This window comes from Artemia franciscana, chromosome 14 (assembly GCF_032884065.1).
Source record: "Artemia franciscana chromosome 14, ASM3288406v1, whole genome shotgun sequence".
Taxonomy (NCBI): Eukaryota; Metazoa; Arthropoda; class Branchiopoda; order Anostraca; family Artemiidae; genus Artemia; species Artemia franciscana.
Genome location: NC_088876.1, coordinates 14,685,051 through 14,707,731, shown reverse-complemented (window position 1 = coordinate 14,707,731; position 22,681 = coordinate 14,685,051). Strand labels below are relative to the sequence as shown.

The 22,681-nt window shown below is 33.8% G+C and overlaps 1 protein-coding gene across 8 annotated transcripts in view; it reads left to right on the top strand.

The window, feature by feature from the left end:
• LOC136035370 (2-(3-amino-3-carboxypropyl)histidine synthase subunit 1-like) overlaps positions 1-19,423 on the top strand; it is a 53,956-nt gene extending 34,533 nt beyond the window's left edge. For 6 of the 8 annotated variants that reach the window (XM_065717134.1, XM_065717132.1, XM_065717135.1 and 3 more), the window contains one exon: positions 18,114-19,423. In XM_065717134.1, the coding sequence (XP_065573206.1) occupies positions 18,183-19,376 (1,194 nt within the window). In that variant the 5' untranslated portion in view covers positions 18,114-18,182 and the 3' untranslated portion in view covers positions 19,377-19,423. Of the gene's footprint in view, positions 1-544; positions 667-18,113 lie in introns of all 8 variants that reach the window. The other 2 variants (XM_065717133.1, XM_065717131.1) reach the window with 2 other exon arrangements.
• Positions 19,424-22,681: the final 3,258 nt, after the last annotated feature.

Sequence of the window (22,681 nt, the reverse complement as noted above, 5' to 3'; positions counted from 1 at the left end):
ACTAAAGTATTTAAGTATTTTTAAGAAACTGAAAGACAAAATTGAAAGATTTTCAATTGAATGACTGTTTTTTGCATGGATTTGTCAATCAACATTATTTACATTTTTGAAACTTCACAACTGCATAATTGTCAGTAATGTTTCATATTTGATTTTTATGCTAATTCCAAGAGGAGATAGGAGAACTGACCTCAGAGTTGCGGTTCTCCTTTCATTGTAGGTCTTAGAAGAAAGGACTTGGTTAAAAAAGCTCATATGACACTTGTGACGAGATTGGAAGAGCCAAGAGCTCATATGGCATAAGCTCTAGAAAAATTCTAAGAATCAATAGATTGATTTAAAAGAAAAATCAGAGGCTTAATGCTAATCGGGATTTAAAATAAAAGCTCTGATACACATGGTCCTTCTAAATATCAAAATTCATTAAGATCTGATCGCCTACTGATAAGTTGAAAATAACTCATTTATTCTAATTTTTCTTCTCTTTTTAGCTCCCCAGATTGTTGAGTTGGGGAAAAAGACTCTATCACGTCAATTTTTGCAGGTCCCTGACATGCCTACCAATTTTCATTGTCCTAGCACATAAAGAAGCACAAAAATCACCCAAGCACTGGACCCCCCTAACTCTCCCAAAGAGATCGGATGCAGTTCGGTTACGTCAATCACGTATCTATGACATTTGCTTATTTTACCCATCGAGTTTCATCCCAATCTCTCCACTCTAAGCGTTTTCTAAGATTTCTATTTTCCCCCTCCAACCCTCTATGTCTCCGGATCCGATTTGAATTAAAAAAGGAACATTTCAGACATAAGATCATAATATATATGCAATTTCATTAAGATCTGACCACCCATTCATAAGATAAAAAATATCTCAATTTTCACGTTTTCCATGACTTCCTGTTTCTCCCTCCAAATCCCCCCAATATCACCTTATCTTGTCGGGATATAAAATAAGAGCTCTGAAGAACAAGATCAAATTTCATTAAGATCTGAATACCCGTTCGTAAAGTACAAATACCTCATTTTGTGTAATTTTTCCGAATCTCCCCTCCAATTCCCCCAAAGAGAGTGGACCCTCTTTGGTTTTGTCAGTCACGTATGTTAGACTTGTGCTAATTCCTCCCACCAGGTTTCATCCTGATCTCTCAACTCTATGCCTTTTCCAAGATTTCCGGTCCCTCCCCCCAACTCTCCCCAATGAGACTGGATCTGGTTGGGATTTAAAATAAGAGATCTGAGTTACGAGGTCCTTCTAAATATGAAATTTCATTAAAAATCCGATCACTCCTTCGTAAGTTAAAAATACCTCATTTTTTCTAATTTTTCAGAATTAACACTCCCACTAACTCCCCCAGAGAGAGTGGATCTGTTTTGGTTAAGTCAATTACGCATCTAGGACTTCCTATTTTCTGGACTGTTTATTTTACCCACTAAGTTTCATCCTAATCCCTCCATTCTAAGCGTTTTCCAAGATTTTAGGCTTCCTCCTCTAACTCACCCCAATATGACCGGATCCGGTCGGAATTTGAAAGACGAGCTCCGAGACACGATATCCTTTTAGATGTCAAATTTAACTAAGATCTGATTACCCGTTCGTAAGTTAAAAATACCTCTTTTCTAATTTTTCTGAATTAACCCCCCCCCCCCCAGATGGTTGAGTCGGGAAAACGACTGTTTCTAATTTAATCTGGTCTGGTTCCTGATTCGCCTGTCAAATTTCATCGTCCTAGCTTATCTGGAAGTGCCTAAACTAGCAAAACCGGGTCCTACAGACCATCAGAAGTTCAGATTACTATATTTCACTTGGTAAATATCAAGTGCTATGAAAATGGGAGAGTGAACAAAGGGCCCAAAGAGAGGGGAAAAATGAAACTATGGTTGTCGAACAATCTATTCCTGCATACCTTGTTCATCAACAATCTTCTTCTCTTATCCAGTAAGGATTTTATGGCATATATTGGTGGTTAAAAGACTTAGATGAGCAATATATTCATTTTCTGAAACTGTAAAATAAAACTGCTATGCAGCATACCTTCTCTGATAGAGTTGTAAGCTTAAGGCAGCTTCTTTATCACTACAAAAAGTTTGAAGATTTTCATAACTTCTCTAAGGTGTTAAAGAAATTTAGTGTATTGCTGCAATTAAGATTTGCAAGTAAAGTACTCCATTAGAATTTGAAGTGAAATAAGGTATTTAAACCATTGTTGAGGTTTTCATGTCGACCAACAATGTTGACAAAAATTATAGATCTATACCCCATGGAAAACTAATCTGGACTATTGTTGCCAGTGCAATGCTTTTATAGTACTAATCGGTTTCATTTTTAATGTTCAATCTCTTGGGTATCTAACACTATAAAAAAGAAAATGCTGTGTAAAGCTGCAATTAAAAAACAAAACAAAAAACAACTCATTAGTAATTCCCTTGACAGGAATGGTTTTGCCAGGAATGAGATTAGCCAAGTACCTTCCGCCATTGCCTCAACAACTGAAGAAGAAGGAGTCAAAGCCCTATCTTCATCAACTACACATAAAGGTTTTGAAAAAGATCAAAAAGAGATTGTAGATAGTTTTGTTGTTTCACTAAGGTACCTGTCAATATATATTGGACAGTAAATATCAATGCATCATGCTGAGTCAAATACTAGTATGTAAAGTTTATGCAGCTTTCAACCTGATCAAACGCAATCACAGTAATTATGAATTAAGACTTGCCAGAGACTCAAGCTAATTGATGAAGTGACCAGGGGAATGACAATTCGTGGCTAAGGACATGACAGAGATCACAAAAGGGATATAAAAGATCTATAAAGGGGATAAATGTTATTGTTGTGTAGTACTTCCAGTATATTTTCAAAGTATACAACAATTAATCAAGAAGACTGCTAAGGGCAAGAAATTAAACTGTTAAAAAATTTCTTTGGGAGTTATTTTTTGGGGGAGGCATGGCTGCCCTCTCAATATGCCATAGGTATAAAGTATAATGGAGCTTCAGTCAAAATGTGTTATCTACAATTATTCTGTATAATATGAAGTAAGAACTGTCTTCTTAACATTGTTTCCAAAGAATTCTTTCCTTCACAATAGCCACTACCTTTACTGCTAATTTACCTAAATCAAATAAATAGTTTTCAAATCTTTAAAACTTATACATCTTTGAATAAAACTGATTGAGAAATACACATTCATTGTGCCGAATTTGAGCATTAGTCTACATCTATTTCTCAAGATTTCAAAAATTCTAGTTTAGAGGTTTCTAGTCATCTTTGAAACGAGTTGAGTTAGGCGAATGAAACTTTCAGGAATGGATCTAGGACCAAAAACACCCCAGGAAGCTACTGTCAAGTTGTTGTGTTTACCATTTTCTATTACTGAGAAGATTTTATAGCCTACATGACCGACTAAAAAAAATATTTTACCTAATTTTTGTGTTTTCAATCTCTTTTATTGGCATTAGTTTTTGAAAAACATAATTCCTATTATTCAGTAGAATTTCAAGCCATATTAAAGGTTTTTTTCATAAAATTTACGAAAAAGATTTATAGATTTTAAAAATCTTAGATATTGGGATTGAACCAAGGTATGAGGCTTAAAACAATTTTCTTGTGCCTCATTTGAGAAGAAAGTCTATTTTCAAAGTTCCACTTTCATAACATTAAGATTGACAAAGATCAGTGCCCCCTAGAGGGAGAAGCAGTTTAAGGTGCTTCAAGATATCTCATCTAAGTACGTTTTGACCTTGAATTCAATTTTAAGAGTTTCATTCGCCTGACTCAACTAGTTTCCAAGATTCAAGAAGCCCCTAAGCTGGAATTTTACCAGAGAAAGCTTATAGATTAAGGACACTTGAGCGTTCACTGATGTTAGGGTAGATTTATGAGTGAAAACTTGTTGGGGGATTGCATAAATAAGACTAATTGTTTGTGGCAAAAGCATCTGATAGTCTTTGTTGAAAGATATCTCTTAGGATGATAAGTATCCTGCTTAGCTGATCAGTATTTATGGCTTTTTTAGAAATATCATCAGGATAATGATTACCCAGAATATCTGGGGATCCAGTTGAGATATGTTGTTTCCAACATAGATAATGCAAAGGTTCAACATTAGGCAATTAAAAGGATGTAAATCTAATTTACACTAGGAGGTCAAACCTGGAAGCTAGTAGCTTGACAGGGAGTCTGTGTAAATTATGACATGTTATAAATTAAGGTCAGGTGGAAAATTATTTATCCACCACATTTATGGCATTTATTTGAAGTGACAGCAAAAGTCTAGATGAGGAGCTTTTATGTATCTTCTAAAAAAGTTGAATTAATGGAATTACATGCAGCAGTGAATTCAGGGCCTAAAATTATATGTTGAGAATGTGTTCTTAAGCTTTTATCTTAGACTTTTCACTACTTCTATAAGAAAATTTGGTGAAAGACAAGTTTATGCTTATTTTAACCTTTTACATTGTTGAACAAAACATATTTCCCAAAATCTTGATTTGACTCTACATTTTGTTGATTCTTTTTTACAAAGATGATTTTATTGATTTAACTCGAATATTAAGCCTTGTTGGGGCTTCTTATTCTAATCTGAACTAATTAAAAAAAAAAAAAACGAAAAAGATATTTTGCAAAGAAAAGTAAAGAGCTATGTTAAATTAAAGATGAGTAGAAATTAAGTCAAATAACTTTTCATTTGTAAAACTACCATAAATCACCACCAATAAAAAAATGAAATCTAAAACAAACTTAAATTACAATGAATAAACATGTTAAACTCAAATGTGTAGAAACTGAGAGAAATAGGACTAACATCCCATGTGCCTTCTAAAAACCAGAGCATAATTTTCATTTACTGAAAACAATAGTCATTTCAAGATGTGTGTTATATATATCATAATTTTGAAGAAGAAAAAAATAACAATCGCAACCAAGATTACCGGAAGAAAAAAAATGAATGTGAACTGGTTGCTTTATATATATATATATATATATATATATATATATATATATATATATATATATATATATATATATATATATATATATATATATATATATATATATATATATATATATATATATACTGATTGAATTAAAAACAGCTTTTTTTAACTGGAAGTAAGGAACAACATCAAAACTTAGAACAAAAAGAAATTATTACGTATATGGGGGGGGGGTTGACTCAGGTATAGAAAAAATTCCAAAACATCTATTAGCAGAATTTGAAAGAATTCCAAAAGCTGCCACCGCTTTAGCAGCACAACTTGTGTTTTGACAGCTTTTATTTTGGCAAAAAGTATTTTTATATGTAAAAATGGTATTTTCAGACAAAATATATCAATAAATTTGGAAAGTGTCAAGTAGCATTGCTACTTTGCTACACCACTTTTTGCATGGTGGGATTCACCCTCCTCAATTCCTTGCTGTGTACGCTACTTTTTAAAAATTTAAAAAAGCTTTTTATTCTAATTGAATGGTCCTCGTGTTTTATGATTTTTTCTTAAAGAATTGGGACAAAAAGTCAAGCTTTAGAGTCAAGACCGAAGCATTGAGGAGGGGGTACCTCCCCTCATGTACGTAATAATTTCTGTCCGTTTCAAGTTTTGATGTAGTTTCTTACTTTCAGTTTATCACTTCTGATCGATTTTAAACAATGCCAAGAAATGGAAAATTCTTTCTCTCGGTGGAAGATTCCTCCCAGACAATTGCACAAGAAAAATTTCTTGCAGACGGTTCTGGTTCTAAAATTTTTCTAAATTTTTTCTTCTGGTTCTAAAAGGCTGTCATAGAATCATGCCAGAAATACCCTCCTCTATGGAAAAGATTTTTTTGCAAATAACATACCCCCTAGTTGAAAGTTTTTCCTGCAGAAAATCCCTTCTGGAGATTTTACCCCATTGAAAACTCCCCTACGGAGAGCTTATCCTGTAAGAAATCCCCCCCTATGGAAAGGTACTCTAAACAGCTCCAACCTGGTAACAGCTCCAAATACCGCAATTCAGTTGCCGTAAAATGTAGTCAGAAATGAGAAAATAATAATAATAAATTAGAATTCGTATTGGAATACTGGCAAATTTCCCAAGTGTAAAGCTTTTCCTGGAAAGCTCACCCTCTGGAAACCCCTCCCCGTGGAAAATTTTCCCCATCAAAAACCTACCTAGTAGAAAATTCACCCCCCGCCGCCAACCCGGAAAATGTATGCATACTTTCCAATAACAAATGCTATGCATAAACAACAGGGAAATTTTTATAACTTAAGGACCTTTCCCCAGGGGCTTTTGGGGGTCATGTTATCTCTAAAGGTGGAAAAAATTGGGCCCTCTAAATATACTGTCCCCTAAATGCTATCTCAAAATTTTGATCGGACGACTCGGGCTGAGAGGGGGGCTAGTTGCTTTCCAATCTTTTTGGTCTCTTAAAAAGGGCAATAGAGCTTTTAATTTCTGGTTGAATCATCCTTTTCCCAATATTTTAGCACTATTAGTTTGATGCTATCACCCGTGAAAAAAAACAACAAACAAATAAACACGTCTGTGATCTTTCTTCCAGCAAAAAATACTAAATTCCACTTTTTTGCAGATGGGAGCTTGGCAGTTCTATAATGGCATTCCCGGGCACTTTCAATTTGATGATTTGATTTTCATTAAGATCCCTTGACTTTTAGGGAGTATTTTCCACCTTTTCGAAAATCAGGGAAATTCTCTGAGGCTCGCATCCTTTGATTTGTAACGATACATTAAAAGAATCTTGTATATTTTGAATCGGCATAACTAGCGAGTTCTTTTGATATAACTATTGATAACGAAATTCTGTTTCTTAGAGTTTTGATTACTATTGAGTTGCATCACTCCTTACTTACTGTTTGTTATTCTGAACTGTTTGATGCTCATTTCTTAAGCTTTCAGATTGAAAGTCTTAATAATTTTGGATTTATTAAATTTGACAACAAATTTAAAATGTATTTTTATCAGTTAAGTCTTCTTGTTCTGGTTTTTAGAAGGTAAAGAGGGCATCAGCCCTACACCTCCTAGTTTGTGCTTGCTTTGAGTTTGTGCTGGTTATTCATTATAATTTCTTTTCATTTTGGGTTTTATATATTCATTGATGGTGATTCATTGTGATCTTATGCTAAAAATATTCTTTTGACTTCATTTCTGCTCATATTCGGTTTAGTGTAAATCTTTACTTTTCTTTGATGAACTTCTCTTGTAGAAAAGTTTGTTTAAATTATTTTCTGTTTATGTTTAATTGACATATTGTTTTTTTTGGCTGTGAAAAGAGCATTTTTAGTATTTTCTTTATGAGAATCCAGATTTGGGCTTCGTATTTACATGTTGTACAACATTTTTCAACATCTTTTAGTAATATATACACTTTGAAAATCTGGGCAAAACATAGGATATTTTGATTTAGTTTTACAACTTAGCTTTCCTTGAAAAAGAAAACTTGATACCCTATTCTGTTCCTAAGACATTGTTCCTATGCTATTTTGAAAAACTGGATGTACTTACAGACACTGTTGATTTTGTTCAATAGTAAGAGTAGTAGTAGAAATTAGTATTAGCAGTAGACACTCTGGAACTGTGTGTTAGACAGCTGGACCAATAAAGCCTTCCTAATACTATGATTTGGGGAATACTTTCTAATGGAAGTGTTTTGAAAAATACATAGATCGCCTGTTTTCTATGTCTGGAATAATTGACATATGTGGGAGAAAATCGAGTACTGGAAATTGGTTAAATTTGACGTGCACCTGCTAGAGTGACTTGACCTGTATGATACATTGTATTAATTTAAATCATATTTTAAATGGGCCTTAAGTATTACGTCAACGAGGAAGGGACAACCCTTCTCTTATGCGGAATAATTTATGCTCATTTTAGTGTTGCTCCTAACTTTCAGTTAGAAACTTGTCTTTTTTATGAAATGAAATACCTATTAATATTTTTTTCTGAAGTTTTATAATCAATCTTATTGCATCAACCTTTTTCTTTCTTGTACTATATAAAACAAAAAAGAAAGTTTTTCGGCTGAAAGTATTGAGTAGCGTCAGAATTAAAACAAATAGAAACTATTCCATATATGAGGGGGGCTGCCCCTTGACGCTAAAGTCTATTTTCTTTAAAAACGGTTCTCATTTAAGTTCTACCACCCTTGAGTTTGAGCAGTTTTCTTAAAGAATTTTGACAAAAGTTAAGATTTAGACTAAAGAGCGAGGGCTGAGGAGGGGGCTGTCCACTCATATACGAATATTTTCTTTTCGTTTTAACTTTTAATATTGATCCTTAATTTTAGTTGCAAAGGTTTGTTTTTTTTCTGACCGTTTTTACAATTATTCCAGTAAATCTCTTCCCTCCCTATTCGATACAATCATCCCTGGAAAAAAAAAATTAACACACTTCCATGATCTTGCTCCTTGCAAAAAAAAAAAAAAAAAAAAAAAAAAAATTAAATTTAACACTTCTTGAGATGGTTTTTGAAGACAACCTCAGAACCTACAGCGGGTTCTCTTATATGCTGGATCTGATAATATAATTTTCATTAAGATCGCTTGACTTTTTGAGGTGTCTCCCCCCTTTTCCTAAAACCAGGCAAATTTTACCGGATTCGTTGCTTTTGATTGGTGAAATTAGAGTTAATAGTTTTTATATAATCGGAATCAGCATTAAAATTCTACTCTTTGATGTATCTACTATTATCAAAATTCCTTATTTTAGAATTTCGGTTACTTTTTGCCCATTTGCTTTTTACTTATGTTTTGGTACCGAACTCTTTGATACGAGTAACGACTGAATGGAAGAATGATTGAACAAAACAAACGTCTAGAAAATTTCTTTTATATTCTGATGTATTGCATTGCGAGACGTTAAAGGCTATAACAGGTCAGAATTATTCATTCTTATACAATGACCCTTAAGTTGGGCCGGCCGCAATAAGAAACAGAAAAGTATTTATTAGACAGAAAAACAAACAAAATTGCATGAAAGTTGATTGCCTTTGACAGTGAGAAATTTATCAAAAAAATTGCATCATAATAGGTAAATCAGTGAATTGTTTTAGGGGCAAGGGATAATGGACATTTGGGAAACGCCCGGTCCCTTTGCTTCACCTATGGCTAAGAGGGGATGGTTAACATACGTAATAATAATATAGAAAAATATGAATTTTACTATTTTGGAAGGGATGGGGGAGGGCTTGCTTATTTTATACTGATCTGTTAAGCCCCACAAAAAATTATTAAAGTCGCAATAATTAATCAAATAATCCTGTTAAAAACAGCAAATTGCTAATTTTTCAATATTTATATATCAGAAATTCAACATAGACAGTCAAATATATCAAAATACCATTTTTTGGTTTATTTAAGACAATATTTTCAACACGCTACCTCTGGGGGGCTTCAACCTTATAGCTCCCTGGGTACAGCCATGAAGGACATAACCTTATATATATATATATATATATATATATATATATATATATATATATATATATATATATATATATATAAATAAGTTGTCTGTGTGTGTGTGTGGGTCTGTCTGTCGGGTGACGTCATGTTTGTGTGTCGACTGACGTCATGTTTTCAACTGACGAAATTACAGACCGGGACATCGGGACACAAATGACGACCGGGACATCGGCACATAGGGAATATAAATGACGACACTCAAAGAGAAAGCGACCGGGACAAAAGGAATGTTCGATTAGCAATCACCATCAACAAAGCACCGGGACACAAATGACGACCAGGACATAAGTAAAAAAAAAACTAAAAAAAGGTAAAAACTACAAAAAAACTAAAAAGAAAAAAAACTAAAAACTAATAAAAAAACAAAAAAAGCTAAAAAACTAAAAAAATTAAAAAAGAAAAAAAATAAAAAAGGAAAAAAAATGAAAAATAAAGGAGAAAAACAAAACTAAAAAAACGAATGTATATACAGACCGGGATACAAATGACGACCGGGACACAGGGAATATAAATGACGACCGGGACACAGGGACACAACTACAACGGGAACGCCGGGGGGCACAGGGGGATATAAATGACGACCGGGACACAAGGAATATAAATGACGCCCGGGGCACTCAAAGAGAAATCACAGACTGGGACACCGGGACACAAATGACGACCGGGACACAGGGAATATAAATGACGACCGGGACACAACTACAAAGGGGACGCTGGGGGCACAGGGGGATGTATAAATGACGACGGCGACACAGGGAATGGTCGATTAGCAATCACCATCAACAAAGCTCAAGGGCAATCATTAGAATCATGAGGTATAGATCTGAATACGGATTGTTTTCCCATGGACCATTATATGTTGCATGTTCAAGAGTCGGTGAACCTGACAATCTATTTATATGCACATACAATGGGACAGCAAAGAATGTTGTATATTCGCAAGTTTCACGTAGTTAAAATCATATATATATATATATATATATATATATATATATATATATATATATATATATATATATATATATATATATATATATATATATATATATATATATATATATATATTCACAGGTGGGACATAGGGACACAACTACAATGGCGCGCAACTAATATGGCGCGTAACGACTTACGCGCGCGGGGGGACTTGGGGTGGGGGCGCGAAGCGCCCCCCCCCCCAACACCCCAACAACTAGTATATATATATCTATATATATAAAAATAAGTTGTCTGTGTGTGGATCTGCGGATGGATCAGGTGACGTCATGTTTGTTCGCATATGACGTCTGAATTATTTCACACTAATACAAAAGAAGAAAAAAACTAAAAAAGGTAAAAACTACAAAAAAACTAAAAAGAAAAAAAAACTAAAAAAGCTAAAAAACTAAAAAAAAACTAAAAAAAGGTAAAAATCTAATAACTAAAAAAAAACTGAAAAAAATAAAAAAGGCAAAAACTACAAAAAAAATAAAAACTAATAAAAAAACTAAAAAAGCTAAAAAACTAAAAAGCTAAAAAAAACTAAAAAAAGGTAAAAAACTAAAAAAAACTAAAAACTAAAAAAGAAAAAACTAAAAAAAGGAAAAAACTGAAAAATAAAAGAGAAAAAGAAAACTAAAAAAATATGAATAAATATATATAAAAATAAGTTGTTTGTGGGTTATGTCTGTCTGTCTGTCTGTCGAGTGACGTCGTGTTTGTCCGCATATGACGTCTGAATTCGGGACACAGGGACACAACTACAATGGGGACGCCGGGGGGCACAGGGGGATATAAATGACGACCGGGACACAAGGAATATAAATGACGCCCGGGACACTCAAAGAGAAATCACAGACTGGAACACCGGGACACAAATGACGACCGGGACACAGGGAATATAAATGACGACCGGGACACAGGGACATAACTACAAAGGGGACGCCGGGGTGCACAGGGGGATATATAAATGACGATGGCGACTCAGGGAATGGTCGATTAGCAATCACCATCAACAAAGCTCAAGGGCAATCATTAGAATCATGAGGTATAGATCTGAATACGGATTGTTTTCCCATGGACCATTATATGTTGCATGTTCAAGAGTCGGTAAACCTGACAATCTATTTATATGCACAGACAATGGGACAGCACAGAATGTTGTATATTCGCAAGTTTTACGTAGTTAAAAACATATATATATATATATATATATATATATATATATATCTATATATATAAAAATAAGTTGTCTGTGGATGGATGGATGGATGTGTCAGGTGACGTCACCTGAAAAAACTGGATCAGGTGACGTCAAAACTGAAAAAACTAAAAAAAGGCAAAAACTACAAAAAAAACTAAAAACTAATAAAAAAAATAAAAAAGCTAAAAAACTAAAAAAACTATAAAGGTAAAAACCAATAAAAAACTAAAAAAAAAACTGAAAAAACTAAAAAAAGGCAAAAACTACAAAAAAAACTAAAAACTAATAAAAAAAGTAAAAAAGCTAAAAAACTAAAAAAACTAAAAAAAGGTAAAAAACTATAAAAAATAAAAAATAAAAAAAACTAAAAAAAAGGAAAAAACTGAAAAATAAGCTAAAATAAAGGTAAAAACCAATAAAAAACTAAAAAAAAAAGGAAAAAACTAATAAATGACGACACTCAAAGAGAAAAAAAAGGCAAAAACTACAAAAAAAACTAAAAACTAATAAAAAAAATAAAAAAGCTAAAAAACTAAAAAAACTAAAAAAAGGCAAAAACTACAAAAAAAACTAAAAACTAATAAAAAAGCTAAAAAACTAAAAAAACTAAAAAAAAGGCAAAAACTACAAAAAAACTAAAAACTAATAAAAAAAATAAAAAAGCTAAAAAACTAAAAAAAACTAAAAAAACTAAAAAAAGGTAAAAAACTAAAAAAACTAAAAACTAAAAAAAACTAAAAAAGGTAAAAACTAAAAGAACTAAAAAAGAAAAAAATAAATGACGACACTCAAAGAGAAAGCGACCAGGACAAAAGGAATGTTCGATTAGCAATCAACAAAGCACCGGGACACAGGGAGTATAAATGACGACCCGGGGGAAACAGGGGGATATAAATGACGACCGGGACAAAAAAACTAAAAAGAAAAAAAAACTAGAAACTAATAAAAAAACTAAAAAATCTAAAAATCTAAATAAGCTAAAAAAGAAAAAAAAAGGAAAAAAATAAAGGAGAAAAACAAAACTAAAAAACGAATGTATATACAGACCGGGACACCGGGATACAAATGACGACCGGGACCCGGGACACAGGGAATATAAATGACGACCGGGACACAGGGACACAACTCCGGTACACCGGGATACAAATGACGACCGGGACACAGGGAATATAAATGACGACCGGGACACAGGGACACAACTACAACGGGGACACCGGGGGAAACAGGGGGATATAAATGACGACCGGGACAAAAAAACTAAAGAGAAAAAAAAACTAAAAACTAATAAAAAAACTAAAAAATCTAAAAATCTAAATAAGCTAAAAAAGAAAAAAAAAGGAAAAAAATAAAGGAGAAAAACAAAACTAAAAAACGAATGTATATACAGACCGGGACACCGGGATACAAATGACGACCGGGACCCGGGACACAGGGAATATAAATGACGACCGGGACACAGGGACACAACTACAACGGGGACACCGGGGGAAACAGGGGGATGTAAATGACGACCGGGACACCGGGACAGGGAATGGTCGATTAGCAATCACCATCAACAAAGCTCAAGGGCAATCATTAGAATCATGAGGTATAGATCTGAATACAGATTGTTTTCCCATGGACCATTATATGTTGCATGTTCAAGAGTCGGTAAACCTGACAATCTATTTATATGCAAAGACAATGGGACAGCAAAGAATGTTGTATATTCGCAAGTTTTACGTAGTTAAAACCATATATATATATCTATCTATATTCACAGGTGGGACATAGGGACACAACTACAATGGCGCGTAACTATTATGGCGCGTAACGACTTACGCGCGCGGGGGGGCTTGGGGGGGGCGCGAAGCGCCCCCACCAACTAGGTGTTGGGGTGGCGCGAAGCGCCACCCCAACAGCTAGTATATATATATATATATATATATATATATATATATATATATATATATATATATATATATATATATATATATATATATATATTCACAGGTGGGACATAGGGACACAACTACAATGGCGCGTAACTAATATGGCGCGTAACGACTTACGCGCGCGGGGGGGCTTGGGGGGCGCGAAGCGCCCCCACCAACTAGGTGTTGGGGTGGCGCGAAGCGCCACCCCAACAGCTTGTATATATATATATATATATATATATATATATATATATATATATATATATAAAAATAAGTTGTCTGTGTGTGGATCTGTGGATCAGGTGACGTCATGTTTGTTCGCATATGACGTCTGAATTATTTCACACTAATACAAAAGAAGAAAAAAACTAAAAAAGGTAAAAACTACAAAAAAAACTAAAAAGAAAAAAAAACTAAAAAACTAAAAAAAACTAAAAAAAGGTAAAAATCTAATAACTAAAAAAAAACTGAAAAAAATAAAAAAAGGCAAAAACTACAAAAAAATAAAAACTAATAAAAAAACTAAAAAAGCTAAAAAACTAAAAAAACTAAAAAAAACTAAAAAAAACTAAAAAAACGGTAAAAAACTAAAAAAAACTAAAAACTAAAAAAGAAAAAAACTAAAAAAAAGGAAAAAACTGAAAAATAAAAGAGAAAAAGAAAACTAAAAAAATATGAATAAATATATATAAAAATAAGTTGTTTGTGGGTTATGTCTGTCTGTCTGTCTGTCGAGTGACGTCGTGTTTGTCCGCATATGACGTCTGAATTATTTCACACTAATACGAAAGAAGAAAAAAACTAAAAAAGGTAAAAACTACAAAAAAAACTAAAAAGAAAAAAAACTAAAAAAGCTAAAAAACTAAAAAAAACTAAAAAAAGGTAAAAACTAAAAACTAAAAAAAAAACTGAAAAAACTAAAAAAAGGCAAAAACTAAAAAAAACTAAAAACTAATAAAAAAACTAAAAAAGCTAAAAAACTAAAAAAACTAAAAAAAGGTAAAAAACAAAAAAAAAACTAAAAACTAAAAAAGAAAAAACTAAAAAAAAGGAAAAAACTGAAAAATAAGAGAAAAAGAAAACTAAAAAAATATTAATAAATATAAAAAATATAAATATAAATATAATATAAATTAGCAATCAACAAAGCACCGAGACACAAATGACGACCGGGACACAGGGAGTATAAATGACGACCAGGACATAAGTAAAAAAAAAACTAAAAAAACTAAAAAAATGGTAAAAACTACAAAAAAACTAAAAACTAATAACAAAACTAAAAAATCTAAAAATCTAAATAAACTAAAAAAGGAAAAAAATAAAGGAGAAAAACAAAACTAAAAAACGAATGTATATACAGACCGGGACACCGGGATACAAATGACGACCGGGACACAGGGAATATAAATGACGACCGGGACACAGGGACACAACTACAATGGGACGCCGGGGGGCACAGGGGGATATAAATGACGACCGGGACACCGGGACACAAGGAATATAAATGACGCCCGGGACACTCAAAGAGAAATCACAGACTGGAACACCGGGACACAAATGACGACCGGGACACAGGGAATATAAATGACGACCGGGACACAGGGACATAACTACAAAGCGGACGCCGGGGTGCACAGGGGGATATATAAATGACGATGGCGACTCAGGGAATGGTCGATTAGCAATCACCATCAACAAAGCTCAAGGGCAATCATTAGAATCATGAGGTATAGATCTGAATACGGATTGTTTTCCCATGGACCATTATATGTTGCATGTTCAAGAGTCGGTAAACCTGACAATCTATTTATATGCACAGACAATGGGACAGCAAAGAATGTTGTATATTCGCAAGTTTTACGTAGTTAAAAACATATATATATATATATATATATATATATATATATATATATATATATATATATATATATATATATATATATATATATATATATATATATATATATATATATATATATCTATCTATCTATATTCACAGGTGGGACATAGGGACACAACTACAATGGCGCGTAACGACTTACGCGCGCGGGGGGGCTTGGGGGGACGCGAAGCGCCCCCGCCAACTAGGTGTTGGGGTGGCGCGAAGCGCCACCCCAACAGCTAGTATATATATGTATATATATATATATATATAATATATATATATATATATATATATATATATATATATATATATATTATCATGAAAAGAGAAATCACCAATGCTACAGCACAAACACACAAAAAAAAAAAAAAAAAAAAAAAGACAGAAGGAGAAAAGGAAGACTGTTTTCCTAAATTAGTGGTTAATATAGACCAGCACTTGAATGAGGCCTTAACCCTACTCATCCATACAATCACATAGGTCAAACAGCATAGCCACACACAATCAACCATAAAGAATAATCCATGGACAGGCAGTCATGTCGTCAATAAGTATAAGTCGTCATTTACCAAACAATAGAAAAAATAATATAGACAAATAATTCAGAGGCAACACCCAACATAAGGGCTCATCAGGAGAATACACTGGCCTATATAGGGTTTCGCCACTCTAAATTCTCTACTCAGCACAGTGTTGTGGCTACCACAGAATATCCATGGCATCCCCGCGTCAGGTATCACCCCCAAAATACATGCCTATGAAAAAAAACAGCAAATGTAAAACAACCAAGTAAAACCAAAACAAGCTTATCCTGTTAATATATCCCTCCCTTTAGCAACAATAGGTAAACTAAATATTATAAATTTTACCAAATCACAAATATTAACACATTGTAAAAAACCTGAATGAACTAAACAATTATAGAATTCATCTTTACCATGTGGCTAATTTTTTAGAAAATCCGCTCAATTAGAAACACAATTCAAAATAAATGGCGCTGTGACAACATTTCTCAAACCTCCGAAATTAGTTAAAAATTTCTTTAAGTATTTCTAGATAATTCTTTTGATATTTATTTAAAAGTTCGTTATAATGAAAACTAAATTTTTTAAATTGCCAAGTTAATTTATTTGCAGAAAAACCTCTTGATATCAATTTTTGGCTTAAGATTTTACATCTATTTTTAAAATCAATATAATTACTACAAATCCTTGCATAACGAAGTAACTGTGAGAAAAGCGCTGAATATGTGATATTTGAGTGTATATTACTTTCAGGGAATGGGAAACTAATCACTTCAAGATCAAAATCATCCGTTTTATTATACATTTTAAAACTTAATTTATTATTATCCCAAATATTAATATTTAAATCTAAGAAATGATTTTCATGACCAGCGCCATGACTAGGCTCAAGAATAAGCTCTGATGGATATATATTTTTAGAAATATCAATGAAATCCTTACAATTTAAGACCAAAATATCATCTAAATATCTTTTATTATTTGACCAAGCATGTTTTAAATTAATTGGATTATTCTTATCCATCATATATTTATATTCTAGTTGACTTAAAAACAAGTCAGCTATAAATGGGCTGGCATTCCCCCCCCCCATGGGAATTCCCATAATTTGCTTGTACAAATCACCCCCAAATCTTATAGAAGTTTAATGTTGCTCCTTACTTTCAATTGAAAACTTGTTTTTTATTCAATTTCTGATCGTTTTTAGATAATGCCGTGAAATCCAGGGCCCCCTTCGTGGAATATTGCCCTCCCCCGTGAAAGTTCTTCCATGGAAACATTCTTCCGTGTAACTCCCAACCCCCCAGCAGAAAAAAATCCCCCCTGAAAACATCAACCGATACTATATGCAAACAATGGACAACGTTCATAACTTGCAGCCCTTCCATCAGGGACTGTTTGGGATTAAGTCATCCTCGGAGACATAGTTATTAGATTTTTCAACTGTGCTGAACAAAATGGCTATCTCAAAATTTTGATCGGGTGATGGGAAGAATTAGCGCGAGAGGGGACCTAGTTACCCTCCAATATTTTTGATAACTCAAAAGGGAACTAGAACTTTTAATTTCCGTTCGAATGAGCCCTTTCGCGATATTGCAGGACCACTGGTTCGATACGATCACCTCTGAAAAAAAGAAAGAAAAACAATTAAACAGGCTCCGGCGATCTTTCTTCTGGCAAAAAATACGAAACTCCACATTTTTCCTGATAGCAGCTTGAAACCACAATAGTGTGGTTCTCTGATACGCTGAATCTGATGATGTAATCTTCATAAAGATTCTATGACTTTCAAGTGCTGTTTTCCCTTTTAATTGAAAAATAAGGCACATTTGCATCGTTTCTCTTCGTTGTATTCGTTTTTCTATTGGTATCACAATTTTGATTTCTAGAGTTTCGGTTACTATGGAGCCAGATTGCTCCTTACTTACAGTTCGTTACCACGAACTGTTTAGTACCTCCAGCATTTTTATTTTGGGGAGGCAAAAGAGGTCAGCATCCAGAGACACAAGGGGCATGGGCTGTATGATAATTTTGTTTTTCCAAATCATTGGGAGGGGGAAGTGCCTCCCTTGCTTCCTCCAAACGATCCCTCGTCACAAATACATATCTATAAAATAAAATTCAATATTGAATATCTTACAGGATATCCTGCTGATGTAACGGTGTTTTGTTTTTTAAGTCAAGCAAACGAACTGATTGGATTCTATTGAAATGGCTGTTGTTGTATCAGCAAATGCACAAAGAAAAGTGTTCACTGCTAAAATGGCCCATGGACCTGTTAGGCAGCCAAATCAAGTCCCTTCTCATATTTTGGAAAACAAAAAATTACAAGCCCTACTACAGTCACTTCCCATTAACTACAATTTTGAGATTCACAAGACGTTGTGGAAAATTGAGCAGATCAAGGCAAAGCGAGTTGCCCTGCAAATGCCTGAAGGCCTGCAAATGTTTGCTTTAACAATAAGTGACATTCTTGAAACGTTTAGTGGTGTAGATGTTATTGTATTGGGTGATGTAACTTATGGTGCTTGTTGTATTGATGACTATACAGCTCGTGCTTTGGGGGCTGACTTGCTTGTACACTATGGTCATAGCTGTTTAGTTCCAATTGATAAAACTCATGGAATAACAGTCCTTTATGTTTTTGTGGATATTAAATTTGACATGCTTCATTGTCTTGAAACAATAAAGTTGAACTTTCCCAACGATGTTCATATTGGAATGGTCAGCACAATCCAGTTTGTGAATAGCCTTCATGCAATAGCTAAGGAATTGAAAGACATAGGATATAAAGTGACTATCCCAAAAAGTCAGCCTTTATCTCCTGGTGAAATTTTGGGATGTACCTCACCTTCAAAATTAGATTGTGATATTCTTATATATCTCGGTGATGGTAGGTTTCATTTAGAGAGTGCAATGATAGCAAATCCCCATCTATCTGCTTACAGGTATGACCCCTATTCAAAGAAGTTTACAAAGGAAGAATATGACCACTCAACCATGAAGAAAAACAGAAATAACGCAATTGTAAAAGCATCAAAGGCAAAACGCTTTGGACTAATAATAGGATCATTGGGACGCCAAGGAAGTTCAAAAGTTGCAGATTTTTTACTAAAAGAGCTAAAAAAACGAGAAGTTGTCACTCTGTTATTGTCTGAAATTTTTCCATATAAACTGGCAGCAATGAGCTCAGTAGATGCATGGATTCAGATAGCTTGTCCTAGATTATCTATTGACTGGGGTCTTGCATTTCAAGCCCCTTTGTTAACTCCTTATGAAGCTTCTGTTGTATTTGGTGAGGCCAAGTGGTGTTGTGACAGTGCTTATCCAATGGATTTTTATGCAAATAATAGTTTGGGCAGTTGGACACCAAATTACAAACCATCAAAGAGTGATAAAAGATAAATCGTAGTGAAAAATGCAATGAAATAAACCTTATTTTGAAAATGTTATTAATTTCTTTTTTCTTTCTTAGGCTATTGTTAGATTTTATATTCTCCATTAAAAGAAATTATAGTAAAGAGCAAGTTTAGCACTTAAAATTAGAGAAAAAACACTGCATAATTACGGGCAATGGTAGGCTTGTACCCCTATCAATTAAATACGTAAATACTACATGTATAATATACCGTCTACCAAAAACACAAGATGCTTGGAACATAGGCACAAGTCCTGTTGGTTGGATGAGGGGTGGGTAGAACCAATGCCTGGAATATTGACTAAGGGACTGAACCCCTCAGGTCTTGAGTCATTGCTTTGAATACATAAATATTTGTCTATGCAACACAGATTTTATGGAATTTTCATGAACCCCAACCTTCTAGAAAAATTAGAACAAGACACCTTATTTTCCTACACTTTTTTTGTCTTTTTTTCAATCTGCTTTCTTTATAATAGGCAAATTATGGTAAGGCAAATCCAGGAAAGGCTCTGGAAGCGGAACACCTTCCTTCATATTAAGGATGTTTCTTGACCTTTAAAAAAATTATAAATCTTAACGTTTATGCTCCCTTTGCAAGTTTTTCTTTTATGTCATTTTTTAGCAACTTTACAGTTCTAATCTTTCCAATTAAGGTGACAATTCTATCATCTTTCAATTCTCGTTATTCGGGTTCAGAGACGCCAAGCGGACTAGTTCCCGAAAGTCCCCTCATTCTTCAGTATCATCAATATTTTATCACTGAAAATCCCCATCATACCAAACCAAAGTATACACTGTTCAAAGAGTATTTTGTAGTAGGTTGAAGCATCTCTTCTTTCCAACTTAAGATGGGATGGATGAACCTAGTGTTGTGAGCATAAATAAATAGTTTGAGTGCATTTTTGTCATTTGCATTTATTTGTCAGCAAAAATATGATGGTGAAGTCGGGGGGACTAATGATAAAAAGCTCCGCGAGGAGCGCCGAACCCGGTCTAAGGCCAATAGCTGAGATTCAGGCTTATCCATTTGCCAAATTGGATTATAGTCGCTGTCAAAAGGGTTCTAAACAATGAACTCGGTATTTTAAAAGGAAAGGCAAGTTTGTTACGCAAATCAACATAGTATTTAGAGCGGTTGCAAGGATATTATGGATCGAACTATGTTGTCATAATCTGGTAGGAGGTTTAAAAAACAAAGCCGTGTCCGGCAATTTTAAGCCCGAAGAGAGCGGGAGAGTTTCGACATTATTCATTTACTATCTGTAGTTATAAATTAAGTCAAAAATTGAACCAAAGCTTTTCCCGTTAGGCTTGTAACTTGCAGGGTATGTAGACAGGACCAGGTAAACTTTAGTAAACAAAATATTTGACAATCGGTTTAAGCGATCTGTAATACCTAAAAGTGAGTCAATAAACCTGAACTTTTTCCAGAATGGTTTAAGATTTTCAGAGCAAGTAGGTAGAGGTAAGGGGATCTGAGAGAAGACAAAAGCTACGGGGATAATTGTTGTAAAGATTTGTGGCACCCAAATTGTTTTGTCTCCAATTGTCAAGTAACTAATAGGCCAAGTATGTTGAGTCAAAAGAAACAAAAAAAGAAGGAAGCTGTGGGCCGTATCGAAACATAAAACCCCAAAATAGACTAAACATTGATTTTCTCAAATCGGCTAAATTTGAGGTTGTTAGACTGAACAAAGGAAACCTTAACGAGGGCGATGCATTTTGGAAAGCAAATGTGGTTATTCTGATTCTTACCGTGAACAATATTTTTTTTACTACTCTAATTTACTTTAAAACGTCAGGCCCTATAGACACCTCATTCGAGTTCAGGGCCTCAAGGAAACCTGTATTGAAACAATAGAAAACTAAAGAAACAAGTCTGGTTGTATTGATTAGTAACATCCTTTTTTGACGTTTTAAAAATGTTATTATTTTTGGTCGCATTTAACTCGAAAAGATTATTTTAATAAAATGATGGACTAGGAAGCGTATATACTAGAGGGTGTCTACAGAATGGAGTCAGCATGGCTGAAGCCCAATGCTAAACGAAAGTTTACCCAATTTTTAACTGCAATGAATAGCCAACTTACCTGAAATTCTAAAAAAAAAAAATATTATTAAAGATTTATTGTACAAAACTGTGCTGCTGCTCAAAAACCTCAACTGAATATTCGAACTTTGTCAAAAATGTAAGTTCAGGTCAAGATCTTATTTCTTCATCAGAAAAACTAAAAAATATTTTAAAAGTATTCTTAATATTAACGAATACTAAAACTATCATGTGGGCACAAAGTATTACTTACTTGTTTGTTTTGTTGTTTTTTTTACCAAGGCACTTCGTATTGAAGGAGTTGTGACCAATCAGATTGGATGGTAACTTGCCCCCTCCAAGACCTTTTTTATGCGAAGACATCTGGTCAAATTTTGAGATAGTCACTCGATTTATGAAATTTTAGAAGTCCAATAACTGTGGCTCATAAGCCCAGGAAAAGGGATGTAAGTTATGCAACTTGCCCTCGCCTGTAGTATGCAACTCGCCTGTAGTATTTGTTATGGGGAAATATGGGGGGATCTATTTTGATGGGGAGGGGATTTTTCACGGGAGAATTTAACAAAAGGGTGTTTCCTGTGGGAATTTCACGAAGGGAGGGAAGGGAATTTCCTACGATGATTTGAAAAACAGTCTGAAATTAGATAAAAGAAAAGTTTTTCAACTGAAATTATTGAGCACCATTAAAACTTATAACAAACAGAAATTATTCAGTAAATGAGGGGGTAGCCCCTTCCTTAAGCTTCAGTTTTTTTACGCAAGGTTGACTTGGCCACAATTCTTAAGAAAGACTACTCGAACACAAGGGCCGTTGATTTTTAATGCGAAATATTTGAAAAGAACCTTAAGCCTTGAATAAAGGTCGAAGGTTGAGGAAGGGGTAAACTTCCTGATATACGGAACAGTTTCAGCTAATTTTAATTTTGGTCCTTAATTTTGACTGAAAACTTCTTTTTTATTCAATCTTACTAAAATGAATATTGAGTCAGCATTATGATTCAAGGGCTAAATTTCAAGGACTAAAACGGGACCATTAATATTAATAATTCTTACTACACCCCTTGCCGAGTAAGTTTAATTCCAGTTTAAAAAATTATATAAATTTTCGTGAACTAGTAGCTTTTAAAGAGCAGTTTTAAAATATTTTATGGAAAGGTTCACATTTTGTTGGCTAGCATTGGCGTAATTTCGTCAAAATCCTGGGGGGGGGGCAAAGTTGAAGCCAATTTTCTTAAATCA